The sequence below is a fragment of the Syngnathus scovelli genome, chromosome 19 (genome assembly GCF_024217435.2).
Source record: "Syngnathus scovelli strain Florida chromosome 19, RoL_Ssco_1.2, whole genome shotgun sequence".
NCBI lineage: Eukaryota > Metazoa > Chordata > Actinopteri > Syngnathiformes > Syngnathidae > Syngnathus > Syngnathus scovelli.
In genome coordinates, this window is record NC_090865.1 from 3000255 (window position 1) to 3024526 (window position 24272).

The 24272-nt window shown below is 43.3% G+C and overlaps 3 protein-coding genes across 6 annotated transcripts; 2 read left to right on the forward strand and 1 right to left on the reverse strand.

Moving 5' to 3' along the window:
* Window positions 1–696: 696 nt before the first annotated feature.
* On the reverse strand, window positions 697–17027 carry cpne4b (copine IVb). Of its 2 annotated transcripts, none has more exons than XM_049751681.1 (19): window positions 16889–17027; window positions 13127–13190; window positions 11488–11542; window positions 10986–11243; window positions 9242–9432; window positions 8129–8308; window positions 6987–7058; window positions 6830–6904; window positions 6444–6527; window positions 6269–6358; window positions 4762–4860; window positions 4345–4425; window positions 4052–4111; window positions 3828–3961; window positions 3668–3722; window positions 3543–3594; window positions 3033–3166; window positions 2707–2943; window positions 697–1441 (listed from the first exon to the last, which is right to left on the reverse strand). In XM_049751681.1, the coding sequence occupies exons 5-19, from the start codon at window positions 9410–9412 to the stop codon at window positions 1310–1312; spliced, it is 1656 nt and encodes a 551-aa protein (XP_049607638.1). In that variant the 5' UTR covers window positions 9413–9432; window positions 10986–11243; window positions 11488–11542; window positions 13127–13190; window positions 16889–17027; the 3' UTR covers window positions 697–1309. The 2 variants fall into 2 exon arrangements, with proteins under 2 accessions (XP_049607638.1, XP_049607637.1); XM_049751680.1 differs by having other exon boundaries at window positions 10986–11385.
* Window positions 12155–17065, forward strand: dync1li1 (dynein, cytoplasmic 1, light intermediate chain 1). Its single transcript, XM_049751682.2, has 13 exons — window positions 12155–12394; window positions 12628–12701; window positions 13275–13391; window positions 13468–13698; window positions 13760–13914; window positions 13984–14077; window positions 14154–14289; window positions 14398–14509; window positions 14600–14659; window positions 14730–14774; window positions 14842–14929; window positions 14993–15115; window positions 15934–17065. The coding sequence occupies exons 1-13, from the start codon at window positions 12297–12299 to the stop codon at window positions 16050–16052; spliced, it is 1452 nt and encodes a 483-aa protein (XP_049607639.1). The 5' UTR covers window positions 12155–12296; the 3' UTR covers window positions 16053–17065.
* Window positions 17066–17503: 438 nt separating this feature from the next.
* Window positions 17504–23734, forward strand: LOC125987359 (catenin beta-1). Of its 3 annotated transcripts, none has more exons than XM_049751675.1 (17): window positions 17504–17672; window positions 18556–18605; window positions 19112–19321; window positions 19380–19630; window positions 19699–19937; window positions 20006–20207; window positions 20290–20434; window positions 20539–20642; window positions 20737–20871; window positions 20952–21155; window positions 21241–21399; window positions 21641–21760; window positions 21824–21974; window positions 22049–22170; window positions 22323–22383; window positions 22521–22716; window positions 22837–23734. In XM_049751675.1, the coding sequence occupies exons 2-16, from the start codon at window positions 18593–18595 to the stop codon at window positions 22709–22711; spliced, it is 2307 nt and encodes a 768-aa protein (XP_049607632.1). In that variant the 5' UTR covers window positions 17504–17672; window positions 18556–18592; the 3' UTR covers window positions 22712–22716; window positions 22837–23734. The 3 variants fall into 3 exon arrangements, with proteins under 3 accessions (XP_049607632.1, XP_049607634.1, XP_049607633.1); XM_049751677.2 differs by lacking the exon at window positions 17504–17672 and adding an exon at window positions 17788–18034; XM_049751676.1 differs by lacking the exon at window positions 17504–17672 and adding an exon at window positions 18285–18426.
* Window positions 23735–24272: the final 538 nt, after the last annotated feature.

Genomic DNA, 24272 nt, shown 5'->3' on the forward strand with positions numbered 1-24272 from the left:
TATCAATCTCAAAACTCATATGACTTTGTACAATAACATCTCAAGGTCATGTATAGTGTGTCTTGGGTTTTGAGGTTGTCATTTAAGAAAAATGTGTTGAGTATACTGAGAGTATTGACTGACCCAATTGCAGGTGCGACCCTTTTCTTGCTCTGTTTCCAATAATAAAGACAGTGAAATGATTCTATCCATTTTTCACAGTGAGAGAGGGATAGAGAATTGCAACAAGCCCAAATGTCCATGGACCATTGCAGTTTGTGTATCTAAACAAAGTCTGTGCAGCCGTGTGCCACTGGCAACTTGGGGCCGCCTACGAGCGAGAAAGAGGTATGAATTCTATCGTCAATAGCTCACAAGAGGGTTGCATATTACGTAAATAGTCATTCCATTCAGTGTATTCAATGTGCTCAGAGACATGGTGCCAAAGGGGCTGAAACAATCAAAAGCAAACAAATTGCAGAACCTATTTTTCCCTCCCCTTCAATTTTTTACTTGAAAGTATGTCGTTAAATAAGACATGAAATATATAATAACAGTTGCAATTCCCATTGCATTGATAAACTCTCCTCAGCTGAGTTCATTAAATTCTCCACTATGAGACATCTGCGCCACCCGACATCTCTTTGTGTGTTCATTTGCAGAGTGGATCGATTTGACACTTGAAACACTTTCATGCACGCTGAAAACTGCACCAAATGAGAAAACCAAAGTGCCTTTATTATAATCAACATGCAGTTTACAGGGAAAACAGTTCACAGATTAGTGTCTACAACACACATCTATCTATCCCTGCAAAACTCTTTACAATTTAGGAAGATTATTAAGAAATTATTACAATTAATCCATATTTATGCCTCAGAAAGAATCATGTAGAAAAAAAACAGCCCATGAAATGACAGAAATACTTTATTTCATAACCAGCAAGCCTCTATGAGGGATTTGCAAGCAGAATTAATCATGCATTAATGCAAAAACACAAACAGGGAAACTAATATGTATGTAAATAGTAAATACAAAGTGCAATGCTAATTTTCAGAATACATTCATCACACTTGCGAGTTATCCAAATAAGGTATCGTGTCATTTCTTTACGTTGGCTGAGGTCTGCATGCTGGTTCAGTAAACTCGTTTCCTATAAAGAACTGTAAGCTAGTATTGATTCCCAAGTTAATGCCATCATGGCCGAACATGCAATAGTCAAATTAGTTTACCAGAACAAGCTATTTCTCTGAGCTAGACAAATGTCTATGTATTTACATGAATGCACATTTGCATTTTAGTGTAAACATATTAGATAGCAAGTCCATTGTCAGGGACTGAAGGTCCTCATTGACTCATAGTCCGACATACATTTGGGTTTGATGCCTTTAGCGTTATAGTAATCCACCACCTGGTTCGGGACTTCTGCCAGAACACTTTTCGCCAGGGCAGCTGGGGACGCCTGCCAATACAGACAGAAAGAGAGAGAGGAGGAAACGGAATAAGTTAAGAAGACTTTCGCATCACTGGCCATGCGTGACTCTTGCAGGCTGGAATTCACTGTTGAGCCTGATGCTGTCATAGGCCGAGCATAGTGAGACTGACGTGATCAGACAAGCTTGTACGGGGGAACCCGAAAACGTCAACGTAGGGTCCTCTGGGGCTTTGTTGACATATAAAAAGGGCTCACTTTATAATAAGGAAAGTGAACTTCTGTTTTTAATTTTATTCCCTACATTTGAACGCATTGTACTCCTTAAATGAGCTTTTTATTTTGTTCATTTCAATGGACATTGGGCTGCTCCTTCTAGTGTGCATGCTTTAGCCACCAGGGGGCAGTATTGCCATAAAGCCAATATAGACTTAAAAATGCTGAGCTGTTTTCCGTCCCGACTGCTGGATAGTTGTGGACTTGAGGATTACGTTTACCCGAGGATGGGTTAATTATATTGACCCAGCGGATTGGATCAAAGATTGGATTTGAGCTGAAAGCTGGCTGCCATTTTGAAGTTGCGTCACGTTGATGTAAATTTAATGTACCCCTCTCGGGGAAAGTTTTTATCTCACCGCTGTAAATGACAAAAGGCAAACATTTACAACAGGCTTAAGTTTTCCGATTGGCACACACGTCCCAGTTTCTTGCTCACTATCTCAACATAATTCCCCGAGACAATGCACCATCAATGTCCACCCCCTCTACTTCCCCCCCTCCCCTATCCCTACTGGCGCTCCACTCCTTCCTACCTGCTACATCCAACTTCGCCTGTCACACACTTGCTCGCTCCTCTTAATCTCCTCTGAAAAGAAACGACAGAGCAGAAAATCACCTCTCCACCTCTGTCACACACTCCCTTGCTCCCTTTTGTCATTAGCTCCACTCTCTTGTTGACCCTCTCCTCCGCCAATACGCCCACCCACGCTCCAACCGACCATGCCGCCACCTCCGACTGTTTATTTCGACCGCCTGCACATCCTGTTATCAATACGTTCAAACTTTCCATGTTTATTGAGTCGCCATCCAGTAGATGCACACTCCCTGTTTGCTTTGAACGTAATTGGTTGATTTCTCAACCTGCCACAGAGTCAACTTAGCGTGACAAATTTAGTCAAACAGAGCCTGTCAAAGCCTGACTAAATCAATGCCAGCTCACTGATGTGCTTATTATCACGCCCGCTCACCACATTTGATCATCCTTATACTTTGCTGAGAGTAAAGGAGACACCCACATGCTTGAAATCCTTGAAGGGGACAAACTGGACGATGTCTCGGAGGACGGGCTCGCCCTTGGGAGAACGCAGGATGCCGTCGTCGCCGTCCAAAATCTGCATGTCGGTGAAGTCGGCGTTGCCCACGCCGACGATGATGACGGACATGGGGAGGTGGGAGGCGTGCACGATGGCTTCCCGCGTGTCGGCCATGTCGGTGATGACGCCATCTGTCAGAATGAGGAGGATGAAATATTCCTATGGCGGGGAAGGGATGTGGAGAGGCAAAGCAGAGATGTAGGTAAACACAGTGACTATGAAGAATACGAAATTTATTTTTTTCTCACCATGGCCTCTTTGGTGTGCATCTCCTCAGAGGCGGACGAGGCTACTTTTTGGATGATCGGTGCGATATTAGTGGGTCCGTATAGTTGAATCTTGGGAAGACAATTCTGGTAGGCCTCAACCACACCTTGGATCCCTGCGGCAGGCATACAAATACATTCTTCTCGTGTGATTATGCTACACTGCAAGATGACAGGAGTTTTTTTTTTAATCCTCATAAACCAATGATAGCACATCCAAGCTCACAGCGAGAAAGCAACAATGTGCAGAGAAGAGAACAGAAGCCCTTTTCACACATACAGATGAGTGTTATTTCTCTCTGTGTCTTCTCGTTTGAAATACTGGTGCTGCATAGTGACAAATCTCCCCAGTTGGATGTGTGTGCGTGAGATAGAAGAGGAGAAAAATTGGCTCGACTTTCCGAGGAAGTGACATCGGAACTATTTCCATCTGGTGATGAATGAATGTGGCTAGAAAAGCCAAGTACGGTCGATTGCGACTGAACATCTCACCGGCGCATTCGGGGTTGTCTTCATCGAAGTTCACGGCGAAATCGTGTGACACCTTCACGCGGGGCAGAGAAAACGGTTACGTTTGCAACAAAAACTTTATACGCAAACACACGCAGGCCACCTACCTTAAAGTCAGGCGGTATTAAAGCTCCAAAACCAAAAGCTGGGAACATTTTATCGCTGGAGAGATGAAGAAAGAGAAAATAAGATGAAAGGAGTTGGAATTAATAATTTTGTGGCGTGTGTGTCTCTAAATGAGGTGAATGGTTGGAGTGCTGGCTGTACCTGTCATAGTCTTGGCAGATCTCCCCCACGGCTACTAAAGCTTTGAGATACTCATTGGGTTGGTAGGGGTGGATGTAATGGAGGGAGCAGCTGTTTCGTGGATCCCCATTGGATGCTGTGAAGTCTATTGCCACCTGGGACACACACACACACACACACGTGCACGAGCATACATAAAGTACGGCGGCAGCACGAGCGCTTGGATTCGATTTGACGGAACTCACAGTGAACTGGATTTGACAGCCTCCCATGATATAATCCAAGAACGAATACATTTTGATGATCTGTCAAGGGAAATATGTTTTAGGAGAAATCAACCGGTTGCACTCGGAGGAAAGTATAGCGACGTTCATTCGTTTGCTGGATAGGGTGGTTGTGATTTATACCGGTGGAAAAAAAAAATAGTCCAGCTGTTTGGTTATTATCGAGGTTGTTAAATAAAATAACCGCGTCGGACGAAAGTGACCAGCGATGGAGTAAATCAATTGATAGACGATGTTAATAAAAAGCAGTTTACCTTACAGTGGTTAAGAAAGACGACTCCGGAGTTTCTGTAGTTCTTCTTTTTCATCTGATATTTCGGATTGATGCATTCCCACTGAATAGGGCCGAAGGATAAAAATGATTTAAAAAACATTTTGTGATTTTCATGTTGTATAAGAATTTGCCTTTGTGACTAACACATTTTTTATTTCGTATCTAAAAAGTCACTCCGAAATCAACAAAGTGCAATTTGATGATGAGGCTCAAAGAAAATCCTTGAGTAGCATCTGTGTCCCTGAATTGATCTGAAAAATGTTTTTTGTGCGTGTCCTTCACACTATAAAAGTGAAGTGGAGCAGCATACAAAATGCTGCCATCTTGTTTTTTTTTTTTTTGCTTCTCACAGAAAAAAAACAAATATTTACTAGCGAATGTATATCATTTTTCTCACCTGCTTGCCCTCCTGCTCTGCCCTCATCTCCTTAAATGTGGTTTGGAACTCCCCAATAAAATCATGCTTTCCATTAGAGTCCCAGTCCCAAACGGTGCACTGTAACACACACACACACACACACGAACGTGCGCGGGAAAATGCCATGTTGAATGATTGATAACGAGGTGTTGGTGGGGGGGCGATGGAGCGGTGAAATATTAATCTGAGGATGCTGAGAGGGATGTGGCTTAAGAGACACCGTGTTTTCCGTGTGTGTGTGTGTTGTGGTATGTTTGTGTGTGTGCTCCCAAAGGAGCCAGTGAACAAGATAAATGGCTGCAATCGGCAAGAAAAAGCAAGAGTCAGCAGGCCAACAGTGCGCTTAACACAAAAAAAAAAAACATTCTTTAATTTTAAAGTAGCTCAAGGCAACGTTTGTTTTGTGGTAAAAATCGATAGAATGTAGCGAAAGGCAAAAACACAAAGAGCGCGCTGTGACCTTTTGAGGTTACGCTAACAACTAGCAATCACAACTAATTACTAAGCTTGATTGAAAACATCAACCACTGGTAATCCTCTTATTTCCCGATTTAAGTGGCCGAACCTAAAGTGTCATGTTTGCTGGTTGCGTTCTTGACTCGCCACTCGACGCTAATTTGTGTCACTTCAGCGAGAAGGAAAAAAAACAAAACAACATAATTTCATTCACTGAGCTTAACAATGAGAGGTAGAAAAACACACTCAAAGATAAAAGCGACAAATTTATGCATTGGTGAAACCAAGGCGGTGGCGGCGAGATAGAAATCTGCGCCCTGCCATTTCTCACTATAGCGCCAATACTTCATACAGGTAGCCCGGGAAACCGTTGCCGATGGCGTCTATGTGTGTGCGTTAGCCCTTTCTTCCCGCTGTCAGGATCCATGCAGAGTTAAGACGCTCTGAATATTTAATGAGCGAGCTCATGTTTATTCATGGTCCCGAGGATTGCGTTGGAAGTCGATGTGTCCACTCTCACACTCGTTTACACAAATCTATTCTGGCAAGCAAAGGTGAAAGTTTAGCAGTTGGAGCTCTTTCTCGCCTCTCTTGGTCCTAAAATAACACGGAGACATGAAATTGTGACCTGATGTCAACTCTTGGCTTATTCCTGTAAAGCAACTTTCCCCAAAAATCTTTTTAAAAAGAGACCTGCCTATCCCAAATAGAGCAATTTTATTTTATTTATGTTCTAATTTGTAAAATGACCACAAGGGGGTGATTGATACCGGTGTTGATATCGATAAAGATTTGTTTCTCAACAACAAATGGTCTGAGAGAAAATTAAAGTTATAAAATATAAAGTGCATGTATTTGTTTTATGATTTCATAATGATGGTGTTAAAAAAGTTAGGAATACACTCATTTGCATCCTGTGCCTAAAAGGAAATGGTCCAACCAATAAAAATTGTGAAAATAGAATAAATTTAAAAAAAAAAAATTGACCATTTTAAAGACCGGCTATAAATAATAACAATTGCAGACTCACCTTTAGCTCTCTTTCCTGGTCTCCGCTGCAGAGCGTGTTGAAGGAAACTTTGAAGGATTTCCAAACGGGGCTCAAGTTGTTCATGACCGTCTGAATAAATCAGTCAACACCAAAAAAAACAAACTTTTAATACTCACCAGAGATTTGATCTTTAACTCCCCTTTTGTGAGCATACCTCTGTCCGGTGTACAAGAGACTCACTCCCGTCATCATTTATCCTAAAAATCTCCAGGAAGGGATCTGACTTGCTGAAGAAGTCCTTCAAAGTAGAAAATAAATCATCATTCATACTTTAAAAGCAATCATTATTTCTCTCACTTTAAATTGTCCACCTCTCCCTTGGTTACAGTTCCCCTAAGGCGCAAAGTGTTTGGATTAGTCATTCATGACTGTGCCTGTGCGCATGCACAAGAGGCTTGGAAATTAATATAGTTATCTCCGCGCCTGAGATAGTAGGGGTTACTCAAGGTGTCGAATATCTCAGCGGGCCTCTTTTACATTCAACATTGGATTTGGATGTATTGTACGGCAACAAGGAAGTCCCCACGAGGTGGTACGAACCTTGTCGTCGAGTTTACGAGCGCTGAAGGAGAGTTCCACGTAGTCGTCGTTACCGGACAGCTCCTCCGCCGTCACCTTTGGAGTGAAGCGAGAGAAGATGAGGGATGGAAATGATCACAATGATTGTCATCGTGAATGTGAGATGGGATTGTCATACCATGATGGAAGATTTTCCAGCAGTGTTTCCTTGTTTGAGGAGTGATTTGGTGAGCTTCCTTTGTGAGATGATCTGAAAAGCGATAGAGAAGATATTGACTATTTTTTTTAAATTTATAGGAAATAAAAGCAGCCTTTTTTTTTTTTTTTGCTAACGGCTGACAGATTACTTAAAAGCATATTGTTGTTGCTTCAATAACAAAATAAACAATGTAAGCCACCATGTTCCCGCAACGGATTTGTGCCTCTGGTGTTTATCCGCTGCACGACCATCAAGCAATATGTGACTCCAATGAAAAAAAAAAAAAAAAGTCTTTACAAGACTTGTATTGAAACGGCTGTTGGCTTTACGTTATTCAATTTCAGTAAACCTCTGGCTAACACTTGAAAAATAAAATCCTCCTCCTTTCTTGTGTTAGTAATCCAAGAACCCAGCTTTGTTCTCTACAAAAAAAAAAGCACATTTTATAGTTTGGTCGTCTTTGTGGTAAAACAGAATTTAAGATGCTTAGTTAGCATATCCTGAGGATTAGCTTAGGTCATCTGTCTTTTTTTTTTTTTTTTTAATGAGCGATTTTCCCCTCTAATTGCCCTTGTTTAATGAGGGAAACTCCGTCATAAAATACACATTTAAATATTGATTGCGCCGCTATTAAGAAGGAACCACCACATATAAATTAGTAGTATGAAAAAAAACGATATGGTCACTAGAGTGGTTCCATTTCACTCGGCAGCTAATGTGCCCTTGAGCAAAGCACGGGATCCCCTTTCTCTTATTATATAGGATGTAAATGAAGAGATTCAGTGCACATTCCTGAACAAAATTGGCTTTTAAGCGGCCCACTACAGCAAGCCAGGGCTCAAGGACATCTATCCCATAATGTTAGTGACAGTAGCTGACTTCAGGCAAAAAAACATCCCATTGGGATTCCATGCACTGCCGTTCTTTGCCTCCCTATTGCCGCAATAATAGGACACAATTGTGCGATGCACGATTAAAAAGCTCAGCGGACTGAATTGCAAATTGAGTCTCTTGTTTTATAGTGCATTGTATTAGATGTGATTTAAAATATTAATATCATTAGACTGATTAGAAAAGATTGGAAAAATTATGCTGAAATCTAATCGGGTTTGACATTTGACCTGTCCCAAGGTGCACTCAATGGCCCCGAGAAAGTCAGCATCACGGAGGCCGTTGTTGCCCGAGCTGATGTCGTGAAGTTCAAAACGCAGCCTTTGGACCTCCTCAAAGTAGTAATCCACCAGAAAGATCTTGGAGAAGACCGGGCTGCTACTACTGCGGATCACCTCCGTTCGGTCCACCTTCCGACACACACATAAAATCATTTATAGAAATCTGATTCTCGTTATTTTCCTCATCTCAGTTATTCATGATATCCATCCATCCATTTTCTAAATAGTCTTTATTCGGAAGATGAGAATTTACATTCATGAATGCTGACTGACGTGATAAACTGTTGTCGCTTTGAAAATTGATGATCTCCTTTAGTGCAGATACAAAAAATGCCTCAAATAAAAGATCAGTTCAATGGGAATTTTATTTACGTCCGCATGACTTTAACGCATAGCTCAAATAAATCGACTTTAACTGTACACAACCGGCCGTTATATCCTTAAAGGTGCAATTAGACACAATTCCGAGATGGCGGCAAGTGTTCCATTTTTATTGTGGTGGATTTTTAATGTGTTATTTTGTGGTTCCTCAGAAGTGTACAAAAGGCAGGATGTCATTAAATATCCAGCACACTGCCGGTGCGCATTGATTGCAAATCGGCCGACTCCTCGGCACGGCGGCCGTTACAAATACAATTAGATAGCGCTACATTGTGCACACTTATCAACTAGCTGTTTGACTACACAGAGAATATAATTGTTCAAATGTTCTCCTCTCCCCAAGGAAGAAAGGAACAGAAGCATAAATCAGCCTACTGGGCTTTTGTTAACTTGTGTGCATGTTTTCTCTCACACACATTAGCACAATGTGAAGGTCATGGAAGCAGTGTGTGTAGCATCTCATTCTCTGGAAAGACGGAAGTGTGCTGAGCAGTATGATTTTTTGTTGTTGTTGTTAATGAGAATCCATTTTGTCCTGATAGCCTACATATTTCTTTTTGGCTTAATTCCTGTAAAAGTCGAGGTAAGCCTGCTACATCAACAATAATATTAAAAGTGAAAGTAGAAAACATCTCCAAAACAGCTTGGGTCAAAAGATTGACTGGATTTGATGGACTTTACCTCAAACCACTGGCCATGAGACTGCATCTTCAGAACCACGCAAGGGTCGGGTTTGGAGAGGGCGTCTCGGTCTGAGATTCCCCGACAGGCCACTCTAAGCTCCACTTTGGTTAGGCACGGAGAGCTGATGAAGCCCAGCGTGGCCTCTGCAGACTCATAGATATTACTCATCGTGAATGCGCAATCACGCGCTAAAAGGAGAGAAGAGAGAGAAGAACAGATGTAAGTGCAATTTTAGATGAATGCATGGACAGATTTGAATAATATCCAGATAATTTTGCAATATTTAAAAAAGTCCCTCTTAGAATACCCTGAAGTATTATCCATAAATATCCTTTAATTACTCTAATAAATGTTAATGTGCTAACATTTGTCAAGTCAGATCAATTTAACATCTGGTTAAAGCCAATATTGAATTTATTGCTGCTGAAGACAAATGGGTAAAAGTGCACAGATCCATTCTGCGGCCTCCAGCCAGTTTGTCTCACCCGAAAGGATAACCACAGGTCTGAAGATGTGCTAATGTAGATGGTGGAAAGTGAATATAAATGCGGTGGTCTGGTAACATCACCCTTAGGGACTTAAGCTCTTGGAACTGGGTCTGACTCTGACCTGGATCTCACTCCCCCCCCCTTGTCCTCAATAATTCATGTTTCTTGGGTTTGTGTGTGTTGGTCGGTGCCGAGTATTTTTAGCAAAGTGGCGCCGAATGGGCTCAGTGACATGCGGACATGGATGCAAGCTTAGGACAGATGTGTGACAACTGACACTTTTTATTTGGCTTTCGTAATGCTGCCGCGGAAAGCAAAGTGAAAAACGTAATGATAACCATAGAACAAAAACTGAGTCAGACAGATGACAACAAATTGTTCAAGTGAAGGAAAAAATCTCATTTTCGATAGGCGAGGGATTTTCTGTCAAAATAAAAAAATAAAAACTAAAATTGACTCACTTTATTTGCCCACATAAAATGATATTGCAGTGGCACTAGGGGGCTTAACACTCATCTCTTATCTCGAAAAAAAAGCCTCTTCCTCTGATATTGGTGTGTACTTCAACTAAAAATCAGAATTGATGTGTAATGTTTCTTCAACGCTCGTTCTCGCCGCACTCTGCCAATCAATCAAGTGCTCTACCTTGACTGTGTACGCCCATTCAACTTTGACGGCGCACGCGCCCCTCTGACAGATGTGGCATAAATGATTCAGTCACAGGAAGCATCAAGTCGACTGCTATTGCCCTTATTGATTATCGGACGAGGTGCAATGGTATTGCCTTTTCGTGGGATTTACTAAAGAGGCAGCGTGTCAAGGAACTCTTGGTGGGTTAATAGTCATGACTGAGAAGACAAAATCGTGTTCAGCTGACTGACAAGACACCCCAAATTGATTTATAAGGATGGGTATCAGTGGTTAGAGATGAGGAGGAGTGAGGGAGGATTACATACGGGAGGGCAAGGGGGTGAAAGAGGATGAAAGAAAGAGAAGAAACAAGCAGTGGTGTGAAAAAAAGATTACAGAGCTTCTCTTTTTTTTCCTAATTGAAGCAACAGCTTTTGAATTTCATGTTTTGTGCGGATTCTTAATACACATAAGGCCCACTAAACATAGAGGATTTTTTTTTTTTTATCTAACTCCACCACATGATGACAAAATGTACATACGTTGCAAAATTTTTTTGCAAAGCATGCAACACACTTTTCATGCACAATGCAGAAGAGGCAGCTTTTATGCACAAAACTCACCCCACTGAGACTTGGAGAGAAGATCGGAGCAAGCCGAAGAACTTCCACGCTGCTGATGTGACAATCAGGGGGCACCTACCTCGCCGTCTCCGGACCCATTTCCCTCCTCCTCTCGCACGCTTTTGTCTATCAGGATTTCAGTCACCCACAACACTGCAGAGCTGAGGATGGATGCCGCTGACAACCAAGAATTAGAACCGCATTCAAATTCCCAGCGGGCAAGCGCGGCGAGGGTGCGCTCCTTTCCCTGAGTTCACTCTGGATGAAAAATGGGAGAAGGAGGGGGGCGGTGCGCCACTTAACCGGAGTTTGTAATCCGCTGAGTCCACCGGGGGGCCGCGGGGAGCGCGCAGCATCCAGGGACCCCCACTCGACTGGCAATGCGGTGCATCAGCGTCATCTAGTGGCCACATGGGTGATAGCGTTGCTTCTTCTTCCGATTCTCCAATTTGATTGGCTTGGATGCGCTTCAGCGGTTTTATAATAAGCAATGACCGCGCACCTGAGACCGGTTGGTGGTCCATAGAAAAGGAGCCTCCAGCAGCAAGATGAGTTTTCTGGGGAGGAATTAAAACTGGTCAAATATAGCACTGCTATTTAGATTGATCATAAAGTAGGCCATTGTATGCTATATATTTATAAGCAATTTTTTCCCCCTGTATTTTCAGCATTTGCCATCAGACACTTTCCAAAAAACAAATATTCTTTACAAATACAACACAGATTTTGTTTTATGGAGCAGAGTAGTAGCCCACAGACAACCAAAATGGCTATTAAATGGAGTGAGTGGAGTATTGTGACTAAATATTACAATTTAATGAAACACATGTTGGAATTTGGGGAGCAAATGTAGGTCAGTGCGTCTGATAGTGAAAAATACATCTGGTGAACATGTGCTTTGGAATAATCTGTATTTCTGAGACTTTGTGGTCACTCTATCTATTTTAATGCATGTACTGCAAGTTTGCCAAATGTGATAAACATAAAAAAACGATTTCGAAGAGGCTTATGATGTGTGGCTTTGCAGCATCAAACGATTTGGGTTTTAAGCTTTATCATGAGGTCACATGGACAATAGCCAACATAAAAGATCACACAAAAAAAAGCACGAGCAAACACTTGCATGATTTTGTGCGTTGGGACAATTTTGTCACGCTGATGGTGAGGTCATCCCGGATTTTGGAGTGAGTGCGCACCCCATCTTTGTGCGGTACGACCACGCCCCGGCCCCCACCGCGCAGTCAGTGCACCAGGCTAAAGCTAAGCTAACGGTACATCCGGGCACTCTGCTCCGTTGACAACCCTGCGAAGATGGCGACTACTGGGAGGAGTGCATTATTATCCTCCACCTTAACCGGATCCAAGACCACGCTGGAGAACCCGGAGGAGGATGACGGGCAGAATTTATGGTGCGTGTGCAATTTCTTTCGAAATACAGCTCATCAATAACGGAGATGCCTCGAGACGCTAAAGCTCAATTCTTCCGGCGAGGAGATTGGTTTGACAGCTAGCCGCCTGCTAACAAGGCTGGCTAGCATCAGCACCAGACTGGTGACAGTGGATCGAGCTTACTCAACCTGTTATTCAATGTAATAAATGAATCATAAATAATTGTGGGATAATCGGCGTCTTATGTCTGCAGGTCGACTATCCTGAGCGAAGTGTCAACCCATTCAAGATCAAAGCTACCATCCGGGAAAAATGTCCTGGTTATGGGTGGGTACTGTATTTGTGCAACCTATTAACTAAATTACATACAAATGAATTGAGAGTAAATATCAGATGTGTCAAAGGTGACGATCTGTTGAGGTTTGCACACAGGTGCATTACCTGAGTGCAGTGCAAGTCATTGTAGCATGCTAGTGGCTATAGTGATGCTGAGCAGAGGATGCCAACCTCGAAAGTGAACATAAACGCCCTACATTTGCTGCTATACGTTCGTGCAAAGCTAAGCCGCTGCCTTGGATGGCGCGCGGGTTTATTGATGTGCAGCGTGGCAGACATGGTAGTCAAGTTTGGTTCTAATCAAAACATCAGCGCTGCATAGAGTTCCTCTGTCGGCATGAGTGGACAGAGCACAGTTGACGCAGCCTTGTCAGCACAACAACAATAAAATTGCAAAAATGTATTTTTTTTAGTACCTGGAATGAAGGTGAATTTTTTTTCTCTCGCTTCATAAGCACCAGCGACGTCCGCAATAAAGATCTGAAAAATAAGAAAACATCTGCTGTAAATGTATGATTTGAAAACACAAAATATATATGTATAAGTGTGCCCTTGTGTGTTTAGGGGAAGTTGGCTCGGGGAAAACCACCCTGGTTGCCAAGTTACAAGGAGTCGAAGAGTACATGAAAGGTCGAGGTCTCGAATATCTCTACATCAATGTCCATGATGACGACATCGACGGTATCTCATACTATTTCATTTATCTTAAAATGTTTTTCTGCAATCTTCCCCTCCTAACTTTGATGTTTGTGTTTAGACCACACGAGGTGTAACGCATGGGTGTTAGACGGAGACTTGTACCACAAAGGTCTACAGGGAGTCGCCGTCCCGGTAGACGCCATCAGCAACACGTTACTGGTCATAACGGTTGACATGTCGCGGCCGTGGAACGCGCTGGACTCCCTGCAGAAGTGGGCGGCGGTCGCCAGGGAACACGTCGATAAACTACGAATCCCTCCGGAAACGCTGCGGGAGCTCGAGCACAGACGTGAGAAATATTCCCGCCCTGGATGAAATGCTGACGATAACAAAAAACTTTCTGTGTGTAGTTGTAAAACAGTTTCAGGAATACTCAGAGCCAGGTAGCGGGGAGGACGGGACCTCGCAGAGAAGAGCCGAGGAGGAGGAAAGTGTGCTGCTGCCTTTAGGAGACAACACACTCACACACAACTTGGGCATACCAATGGTGGTGGTTTGCACTAAGGTATGTTTACTCACTAAGTTCCGCATTGCCCTCTATCTGACATCAACCCGTTTGTCTGTCCCCTCGTAGTGTGATGCCATCAGCACTTTGGAGAAGGAGCACGACTACAGAGACGAACACCTGGACTTTATCCAATCCCACATCCGACAGTTCTGTCTACAGTGTATCCTTGGTTTGAAATTTGAATCTCATTTACTTTGGGTGATTCCAAACAACAACAACCTTGACAGAGGTAACAGACGGAGCGTCTCTTATTTACACATCGGTGAAGGAGATGAAGAACCTCGATGTGCTTTATAAATATCTGGTCCACAGACTTTACGGCTTTCCATTCCACTGCCCTGCGCAAGTGGTGGAACGAGATGCGGTCTTCATGTAAGTGCGTGTGGACCTTATTGACTAAGGTTACGCTGCTCCTCTTGATTTATCTGCAATGGGTTTAATTTAACGGTCAAGAAAATAACCCTTTTAACCCTTCGTCAGTCCCTCAGGTTGGGATAATGAAAAGAAGATTGCAATACTTCACGAGAACTTCCAGACAATAAAGACAGATGACGGCTTCGAGGATGTGATCGTCAAACCGCCAGTCAGAAAGGTAGCGGTATCAGCTTAATAATATCAATATTGAATTCCTCAGTATTAGTAGCAAAGTGTTTTTTTTTGTTTTTTTTTTAACGCCCATCAGATAGTCCATGAAAAGGAGATTCAAGCTGAAGATGACCAAGTATTTCTGGTAAAATTACAGGTAAGCAAACGTGCTAAATATTGCTAAAGTAAACAAATATTAAAATGATTATTTGGATTATTTTCTGTAGTCACTGCTCGCCAAGCAGCCAGCTGTTACTGTTGGTCGACCAGTGGTAAGAGGACTTTTATTTATTTTTTTCCACCTTACTTGATCTGACCCACAACTGATTCCATTCACAGGACACGACAAGCAGAGCACCTAGCGGTTCTCCGCGGACAAGCAACCGTTCTGCAGCCGCCAACGTCGCCAACGCCATGCCACAATCAGGTAGACAAATCTGCCACCATGAGGCAGTTAAAATTCTTTTTTTTTAATGCAATTTTTTTACAGGTCAAACCAGTGAGGGTGTCTTGGCTAACTTCTTCAACAGTCTACTGACAAAGAAAGCAGGGACAGGAGGTGCCGGAACGGCAGGAGGTGGCAACAACACGCCAGGGACAGTACGCAAATCAGGTGAGAAGGTTTTTATGACTTTTGGCTTATGTGAGCATCCAGTCTTCCCACAATCCTGTCATTACTCATCCCTGCCTATTTTTCACTTGATTTATCACTCCTCTCTTCCAATCCCTAACATTTTGCAACATCATCCCACTTCAGTTCTTGTATCGGTAAAATCGTTTTGTTTTTATTAACCGCATTCCTCGTTTTTGCTCTTCAATATCACTGTTAACGTCACTCACATGTGTGTGTGTGTGCGTGCCCCAGTCAGAGGATGTTGGCCCCGATAAGGTGTGTGTGAGCAAGACAATCTTGGATTATCGTTGCTCGATTATTATTTATATTCCCGTCTCCTTGCTGAGCCTTTTATGACAACCCAAGCATGACGGAGCCAACCGCAGCTGCACCCATTTTTGCGAGCAATCCAGTATTTGCATAAATGTAGAGCTAAGCACTTATAAAAAAAAAAAAAAAAAGTGTTATTGTTTTAGGGCATGTTGCCTTGCATTTGTTTGCAATTACCTGTGCCACACACATTACACATGATTCCAAATATGGCTGGCCAACCCGAATACTAAAATATATTTTATTGTACCTTGTTAAAATGGTGATTAAAAAAAATATATTTAATAATTTGCTGCCCGATTCAACGAGGGTGTTCTTATTTTCATGTGTAAATGTGCATCCCTCCAACGCAATGACTTGGAATTATTTGGTTAATTATTGCACTGGCTGATAAAGTGACGCATGCTCGAAGAATGAAGAGGTGACCCCCTCCCCCCCCTAGCAACTCTAACGACTTTTTTTTTTAATTTTTACTGCTATGGCTGCAGGCTCAAAACTGGGCCTGAGCGATGTACAGGCGGAGCTAGACCGCATATCCAACCGAGAGACGGACTTGGACTTGCCCAATGCCAACGAGACCCCCGCCACCGACGGCCAAGACACATGAAGACCATGGGCGCTTCAATCCACCCTGTTCTACTTCTCTCCTCCACCTCAACCACCCTCCCTCCCTCTGCTCTGACACCTGGAAAAAAAAAATGGTGGACACCTAGTTTTTCTACCTATCATCTGTCACCCTCCACATGAAGACTTGTCCCATCTTTCCGTACCGTATTCCAAAACCTACCCCCACCCTTCCAAATCCTAAATGGCTGTTACACTGAGGGGAGGGGGGGGGGGGGGTCACTGTTAATGCAAGAATGGTTACATGTGTAAGGGGGACCAACATGGAGGTGATGGCTGGAATGATATTTAAAATGATTCATTGCAAGACTGATAGTGACGGTGTTATTCCATCCATTAATTGTGATGGTTCACTTCGTGTTTTTTTTATTTTAAATGGTAGAAACTGCTGAAAGACATTTTGAAGAAACTGCACTTAGATAATAGGATTGTTTGGCCAGTGACTTAGGCAGAGGAAGGGAGTGAGATGAAACAATATTGCCTGAAACTATAGTTTTTGGTTTTTTTTGCATTTGTTTTTTTAAAGAAGGGATAAACATACCTGTGTGAATGTGTGTATGTATATGCGAGAGTGAAATGGATAATGAAGGACATAAGTTTAAACTATTTGTATGTTGAAGTTCTATTTGCAAACCAAAAAAAGAACAAACTATGCTCTACACTCACTGAAATACACTACACTACAAAGTTGAAAAAAATATATATTAGACTTCAGTCTAGAATGACACACACTTTTTGACATTTGACCAAACTCCCTTCATAACACTTAGATAGGAACTACAAAAGGCTGGTGAGCTTTACTTGGGCAGAATGACGTACCCGATGACTTTGTAGGCAGGGCGGTGTGTGGCCAGAAGATGTCGAACTCTGGTCGGGTCACATGAAGAATGTACAGCCATCGTCTTGCTGATTGGTCCTGTTATTTCAAAGCTCTGTGTCGGCGTTTGTATAATCAGATCTGTAAGGCAGTCAAATAAAGGTATTTATTCGGAGTCATTCATTGGATGTCTTTTAATGTTGATTTTTATAAGACTATTGCTGCTGTTAAAATGTCAATGTGCTATTCCAGTTTTAACAAAATTAGGCCTTGTGGATTTTTTTTTTTTAAACTAAGTGCAAATCCACACCCAAGGTAAAGTTTCACTAAAGTCAAACAACTTTTGAATCTGGATAATTTGTAGCACGGTTGATGTTACTATGACAACCTGCAAATTGATGTACTCTTATGGACTAGTTACTAATGAGTCACATTCCACTCTAATGAGGATACCCCACCCTTTTCAACAACCAGAGCAACCGCATCTTTTGTCACAGACTACGCCTTTGAAAGAACGATAAGTATCACCTAATTGCGTAATTTTCAGACCACTTTAAAAGCGCACTATTTTTCCGACTGCGGCAGAATACTGTACTGTCCATAAATTTTCCTCTCGCCATCTTGTTGCTCGATCCGTGCAAGCGGAAGCGATCTCTTCGGCGGAGGAAGAGCGGGTGTGGTTCGGACTTGCTCGCTTGATTCACTTAGCAGCTCTTCAATTTTTCACCCAAGCAAAGGGAGATTTTCTTCGCAGAACAAGAACAACGGAGGTGCCACTGGATTCTGGTAACGATATCTTCCTTTGTATAGTTTGCATATCCGCATTTAGACCGTGTCACTTTACCGATTTTTTTGCAGAAAATCATCTTTGGGCTAGGGAGGGGGGCTCCGGTGAGGTATTCTGATTTTTGGCTGGCACCACGGCAGGTTTAGTATGGTGGCGCCCGGATCTACTTTTCCGACGTCCTGGCTTGCAAAGCTAAAATAACAGTTTAAAAATCACGATCGCAATAGTAGACTCGATTTACACTTGTGACAACCCTTAGTAGTTTTCCTGCAAGAGATCGCTTCTCATCTTCGACACAGAAGCTTCCAGTTGTGTTTGTTTACCTTTGCTAGTAATCCTACTAGCGGTTAGCACAGTCGAGGTGAGCTAACGATGATCATCGTAACGCAATCAAAAAAAAAAAAACGATCGCACGATTAAATGGCCGGTGTTGAGCTTTGTTTTAGGTACTCTGTTGCGTGTGTGGTTGTCAGGGGGAGTCATGGAAGCAAAAGCGGGGCGGAGGGGGGTAGTTTCCCATCGGAAACCTCGGCAGGCTGCTAGGTCGGAACTTGGCCGTGGTACGGGGGAGGGGGAGAAAAAAATGCTTTTGAAGTGCTCTACCGCTCAATAGTGAATTGTGCTAGTTCGGGCCTGGAAATACCCACCGCTTTTGCTTCCTCGGTTAGAGGTGGAGACTCTGCATCCCCCCCCCACTCTCAGTTACGACAGCGAGCAAAACAAGCGTTTGAAGTCGGGGAAGACTTGACGCAGGTAAATCGGTGCAAAGGGCATGCGTGGCTTTCCGATCCAGAAACGCTGCAATCGGGTGTGACTTAACAGAATACCGTGTTGGAGCAATCTTTGAATTTCTTCACTTTGATTGTTGTTTCTTCTTCACAGACCTAGCTGCTGTGCAGGCCGAGGGCAGTCGAGAACAATGGCTACCCAGTGTAAGTTTAGAAAAGACTCATTTTTAGGGGTGAACCGATACCACACTTTTTACTTACCAATACTAAATACTTAAACATGACACATTTCACTGACTTTTGGGAGTAACAACTTGTCGTACATTTCACATAAAACCAAACTATTATTTTTCTAAACAACAAACTACTTTGTGTGCAGGTAATTTTTTTCCCCTTTGAGACACGTTATCATAACGCGACACTATGTAACCTTTGTTTGAGCTTTCGAGCGAGGGTTGTTTTTACCGTGTGCGGGATCAAAGTTATGGTTCCTCTCAAGGGACCTTGATGAAACCACAAAAATGTTAGAGTGCTAACGCGGGTCTGAAGTCTTAGTTTGGTATGTGCTCTACCTTGGTTTGAAGTTGGTACAGTCAGGAATTGCAAAGCAAATGACTTGTCTGAATGTTTTGTACCATTTTGTCTACTTGTTTATAATAAAGACCTAAAAAGCTTGATTTGCAACTTGTTAAATATTTTTTTTTTTTTAGCTGATTTGATGGAGTTGGACATGGCGATGGGAGACAGTAAGGCTGCAGTGAGCCAGTGGCAGCAGCAGTCTTACCTGGACTCAGGGATTCAGTCCGGAGTCACCACCACAGCACCGTCTTTGAGTGGCAAAGGAAATCCTGATGTTGAGGAGGATGATCCCACTTTGTACGACTGGGAGTTCAACCCCCCCTTCACTCCTGAGACTACAGGTACAGCACAAATTTCATCTTTCCATCACTTTGTCGTCATGATGTTTTCTTACCGCAGACATCGAAGGTTACGCCATGACCCGTGCCCAGCGGGTGCGTGCGGCCATGTTCCCTGAAACCTTGGAGGAAGGCATCCAGATTCCGCCGACACAGCTCGATGCCGCTCAGCCCACTGCGGTGCAGCGCCTGGCCGAGCCTTCTCAGATGCTGAAGCACGCCGTGGTCAACCTCATCAACTACCAGGATGATGCCGAGCTGGCCACTCGGGCCATCCCCGAGCTGACCAAGCTGCTTAACGATGAGGACCAGGTATGTGGAACTAGCTGTGAACCAACAACAAAACAGACTATATCACTGACCGTTGCCTTTTCTTCTAGGTTGTGGTGAACAAGGCAGCCGTCATGGTGCATCAGTTGTCGAAGAAGGAAGCATCTCGCCACGCGCTGATGCGTTCGCCGCAGATGGTGTCGGCGGTCGTCCGAGCCATGCAGAACACCGGCGATGTGGAAACTGCTCGCTGCTCTGCCGGAACCTTGCACAACCTCTCCCACCACCGGGAGGGGCTCCTTGCCATCTTCAAGTCCGGAGGGATCCCTGCCCTGGTCAAGATGCTGGGGTTAGTAACTGATAATCGGATAAACAGGGCTTCGGTGAATCGATATAATAATTTGAATCATCTTTCAGGTCGCCAGTGGACAGTGTGTTGTTCTACGCCATCACCACACTGCACAACCTCCTGCTGCACCAGGAAGGAGCTAAGATGGCGGTCCGCCTGGCTGGAGGACTGCAAAAGATGGTGGCTCTTTTGTCCAACACCAACGTCAAGTTCCTCGCCATCACAACTGATTGTCTGCAGATTCTTGCTTATGGCAACCAAGAAAGCAAGGTCTTGGATATATATTTTTTTTCTCTCTACATCTACACATTTGGAAAGTGATTACTTACATGTAAATCTGTCCTCGTTGTAGTTGATTATTCTGGCCAGTGGTGGTCCCCAAGCCCTGGTCAACATTATGAGGACCTTCACCTATGAGAAACTGCTATGGACCACAAGCAGAGTGCTGAAGGTCCTCTCTGTTTGCTCCAGCAACAAACCTGCCATAGTAGAAGCTGGTAAGTTTATCTTCCAGGTGTAAAAATGCAAAATGCAGTTTATTAGGTAGCTTTTTTGTAGTTGTGGTTTGCTAATACACTTTACTGTGCTTTACTATGTGTAGGAGGCATGCAGGCCTTGGGACTCCATCTGACTGACCCCAGCCAGCGTTTGGTCCAGAACTGCCTCTGGACTCTGAGGAACCTTTCGGATGCCGCCACAAAGCAGGTATACCACACTTGGTCTTCTCTAAAGACGATTTTTTCTCATGCGTCCATGACAGGCAATGAGAATGACCAAATGTGACTCAACCTTTTTGTAGGAGGGAATGGAGGGCCTGCTGGGAACCTTGGTCCAGCTTTTGGGAAGTGATGACATCAACGTGGTGACATGTGCTGCTGGCATCCTTTCCAACCTGACCTGCAACAACTACAGTAACAAACTTATGGTCTGCCAGGTACAAGACTTAATTATTATATTTAATGGAAAAAAAATTGGTTGGGAATCACTGACCTAAATTTTCACGTCATGTCTCAGGTTGGAGGTATTGAGGCCCTTGTGAGGACAGTACTCAGGGCAGGAGACAGAGAGGACATCACAGAACCAGCCGTCTGTGCCCTGCGCCACCTCACCTCCCGCCACCAGGATGCCGAGATGGCCCAGAATGCCGTACGCCTTCATTACGGCCTCCCCGTGGTTGTCAAACTCCTGCACCCACCATCTCACTGGCCGCTCATCAAGGTCATTTAATTTTTCACAAACAGCTATCTTTAAAGTTCTCCTTCACTTTGAATCCTGATGTTTGTTTGTTCACCCCCCCACCCAGGCTACAGTCGGTCTGATCCGCAACCTGGCCCTTTGCCCGGCCAACCACAGCGCTCTTCGTGAGCAGGGAGCCATTCCACGTCTGGTCCAGTTGCTTGTCAGAGCTCACCAGGACACCCAAAGGCGCACCAGCATGGGAGGCAACCAGCAGCAGTTTGTGGTATGAAACCAGGGCACGCTAAAAGCATTTTTGACCTCATACCAATGTTGGGCGATATGACCTTTAAAGTACAGAAAGTGAAAGACTTCTTTCACGTCAAGTCCCAAAGGTGCGGCAAGGCGAAGTCGGTCAAATATTTGTGGCTTGGAAGAACTGCTTTGCTACTGTATATGCAAATGTTTCTGACAAATTTTAATATATTAATTAACGCTTTCCCCGCCATGTGTGATTTAATCAACAGGAAGGAGTACGTATGGAAGAAATCGTGGAAGGCTGCACAGGAGCGCTGCACATCCTGGCACGGGACGTCCACAACAGAATTGTCATCAGAGGACTTAACACCATTCCACTCTTTGTCCAGGTTGGATTTGACATCAAAATTAAAAGTTAAGCGTTGTACGTTGACTGTTGTGCTCCTATCCAGTTGCTGTATTCTCCAGTGGAGAACATCCAGCGTGTGGCTGCCGGCGTGCTATGCGAGCTAGCTCAGGACAAGGAGGCCGCAGAGGCCATCGAAGCCGAGGGAGCCACCGCGCCGCTCACCGAGCTGCTGCACTCTCGCAACGAGGGCGTCGGTAAGTGGATTTGCTCCCCGTGAGTCTTAACCTTCTAGTAACTGTCAAATAATTGTTCCTCCTCCTCCCTGTAGCCACCTATGCCGCAGCTGTACTGTTCCGTATGTCTGAAGACAAGCCCCAGGACTACAAGAAACGTCTCTCGGTGGAGCTGACCAGCTCTTTGTTCAGAACGGAGCCCCTGGCCTGGAATGAGGTACTTATGAGATCTTTTCATATTAGTGTTGAGCTGGTTCTATAAAAAACATTGTCAGCATGTTATTTTAATAAACAGTTTATTACTTGTTGGAGGAAATTACGACTCAAGTGTGTTCGTTCAAATAGTTTTTTTTTTTTTTTATCCTACAGACTGGAGATCTTGGATTGGATATGGGGGCTCAGGGAGACCCTCTGGCCTACAGGCAAGATGGTGAGAGCTATTTCACAATACTTTTTGTATTTTGTTGTGAGTCAATATCGAGCCCTCTTGTGACAGCCAACACAAATACACACTGGCAAGGAATTACTGAAGACCCCGATAACCCCCCTGTTTTCTTTCAAATCCAGATGGAGCGTATCGGGCCTACCCTGCAGGCTACGGTCAAGACACCTTGCTGGACCCCATGATGGAAGGGGCCGACTACCACGCCGACGCTCTGCCCGATCTAGGCCACCACACCGATCCTCTCCCAGACCTCGGTCACAGCCAGGACCTGATGGACAGCAACCAGCTGGCCTGGTTTGACACCGACCTGTAGGATTGGTGAGAGCGACCGCTTCCACCCCCCCCCAATACGCAACCCTCCCCTTTATAGGCAATTCTAGCTTTGAAAACAACTTAAATGGCAGCACTGTTGAAATGTTGTCCTGTGCTCTTTTTCAGTTGTGTTCTGATAGAGCCTGCATTGTGATTGGCCTGTAACCTGTATTGTCTCAAAGCAGCGTTTTGATTGGCTGTGTAAAGTTTTGAAGGTAGAAGAAGGAACAAGGATTAGTTGGAAAGTGCCTGACACCAGAAAACAAAGAAGATGGATGCCATGGGAATGTTTTAGCAAGTTGAGAAAAATTTTAAGGGGGGGGGGGCGCTTCTGTGACATCATAAGGTGGTCTCGGGCAGGTTACCTGTTTGGTTGAATGCACACGAGTTGGATCTTAAAGTTGCTAACACATGTTTTAGCCTTGCCTGTATTATCATTTTTCAGTTCTACTTTTTGTATTCTATTTTTTTTTTTAATTCTTTTTTGTATTACTCATTCTCTGTCATGGTACTGACCCAGCTTGCCTTCACACTAGCCATCTTAATTTTGTCTTCAATGCTAATCATTTGTTTTTTGTTTTTTTTAAAACAAACGTATATTACATGTAGTGTTAAGTTATAGTGATATTATACAATTTTTCTTTGGTTATGGTCGAATGTGTTAGAACACTAATAATCAGTTGTACTCTGAATTAAAATGTAACATTGTGTAGGTTTTTTTTTATAATCAAAAATGGAGGATGATACATTCTTAATATGTGCTTCTTGAAGCATAAACTGTCAGTGTCACATGTTCTAATGAGATCACAAATTGTGGGATTTGTTGGGGATAAATCTAGAGAAAAGTGTTTTATATGCATTCACTGGTAGGTTACTATTTTGTATGCTATCATTGGGTGTGAGAGAGAAAAGTAGTTGGCGCTACTAAACGGTAGCCAGGTTGACGAACCAGTTGAGATTCCTGCTGTGTTTCTATTGGAGACGAGGTTGTGACATGGCTGAACAATAAAGTCATTTTATTTCATTTTGTCTCTGTCTTCCATCATTATATTAAGTAATGCTGAGTCTTGGCTTTTAAAACTAGACAAATATTTTTATCAATTTCTCCTTATTAATTTACATTAGAAAAATCTGGACCAACTGTCAAAGGGTCGGTGATGCAAGTTTCTTATTATGTCAGTAGGTGGCGGTAAGTGGCTGTCAAAATGCAAGCATCCAAAATGGACTAACAAAGGTTAAAAACATATCTTACATTATGTACATTTCATATACATTTTGACACCACCCATTCATTTCTCACTAATAAAATACAATTTATTTAATTTTTTTTAAATAAAAATGGTAGGCAATGTTTATTGTACTGTGTGGGATTGATAAAATATTTCTATAGTATAAGAATATGAGGAATTAAGTTGTTACCCTTAGTCTAGGGTTAGCACTTATAATATTTAATGAAATAAATGATAATATATAATTGCACGATGGTTGAATGGATGATTTTCTGCATTGCGGTCACCCTGAATGACCTCTTCAGAACCCATCCAGCCTGTGAAGCTTGAGAT

Excerpts from the sequence above, each read along its gene's own strand:
- cpne4b (XM_049751681.1), bottom strand. The coding sequence starts at position 9,412 with ATGAGTAATATCTATGAGTCTGCAGAGGCCACGCTGGGCTTCATCAGC. Across the intron at positions 6,905-6,986 it reads CTGGAAAATCTTCCATCATG|GTGACGGCGGAGGAGCTGTC; the intron begins GTATGACAATCC and ends TTCACTCCAAAG. Across the intron at positions 4,426-4,761 it reads CAGAGCAGGAGGGCAAGCAG|TGGGAATGCATCAATCCGAA; the intron begins GTGAGAAAAATG and ends GGCCCTATTCAG.
- dync1li1 (XM_049751682.2), top strand. The coding sequence starts at position 12,297 with ATGGCGACTACTGGGAGGAGTGCATTATTATCCTCCACCTTAACCGGA. Across the intron at positions 12,702-13,274 it reads GAAAAATGTCCTGGTTATGG|GGGAAGTTGGCTCGGGGAAA; the intron begins GTGGGTACTGTA and ends TTGTGTGTTTAG. Across the intron at positions 14,775-14,841 it reads TTACTGTTGGTCGACCAGTG|GACACGACAAGCAGAGCACC; the intron begins GTAAGAGGACTT and ends TTCCATTCACAG.
- LOC125987359 (XM_049751675.1), top strand. Across the intron at positions 20,872-20,951 it reads ACAAACTTATGGTCTGCCAG|GTTGGAGGTATTGAGGCCCT; the intron begins GTACAAGACTTA and ends GTCATGTCTCAG. Across the intron at positions 22,171-22,322 it reads AGCCCCTGGCCTGGAATGAG|ACTGGAGATCTTGGATTGGA; the intron begins GTACTTATGAGA and ends TTTATCCTACAG.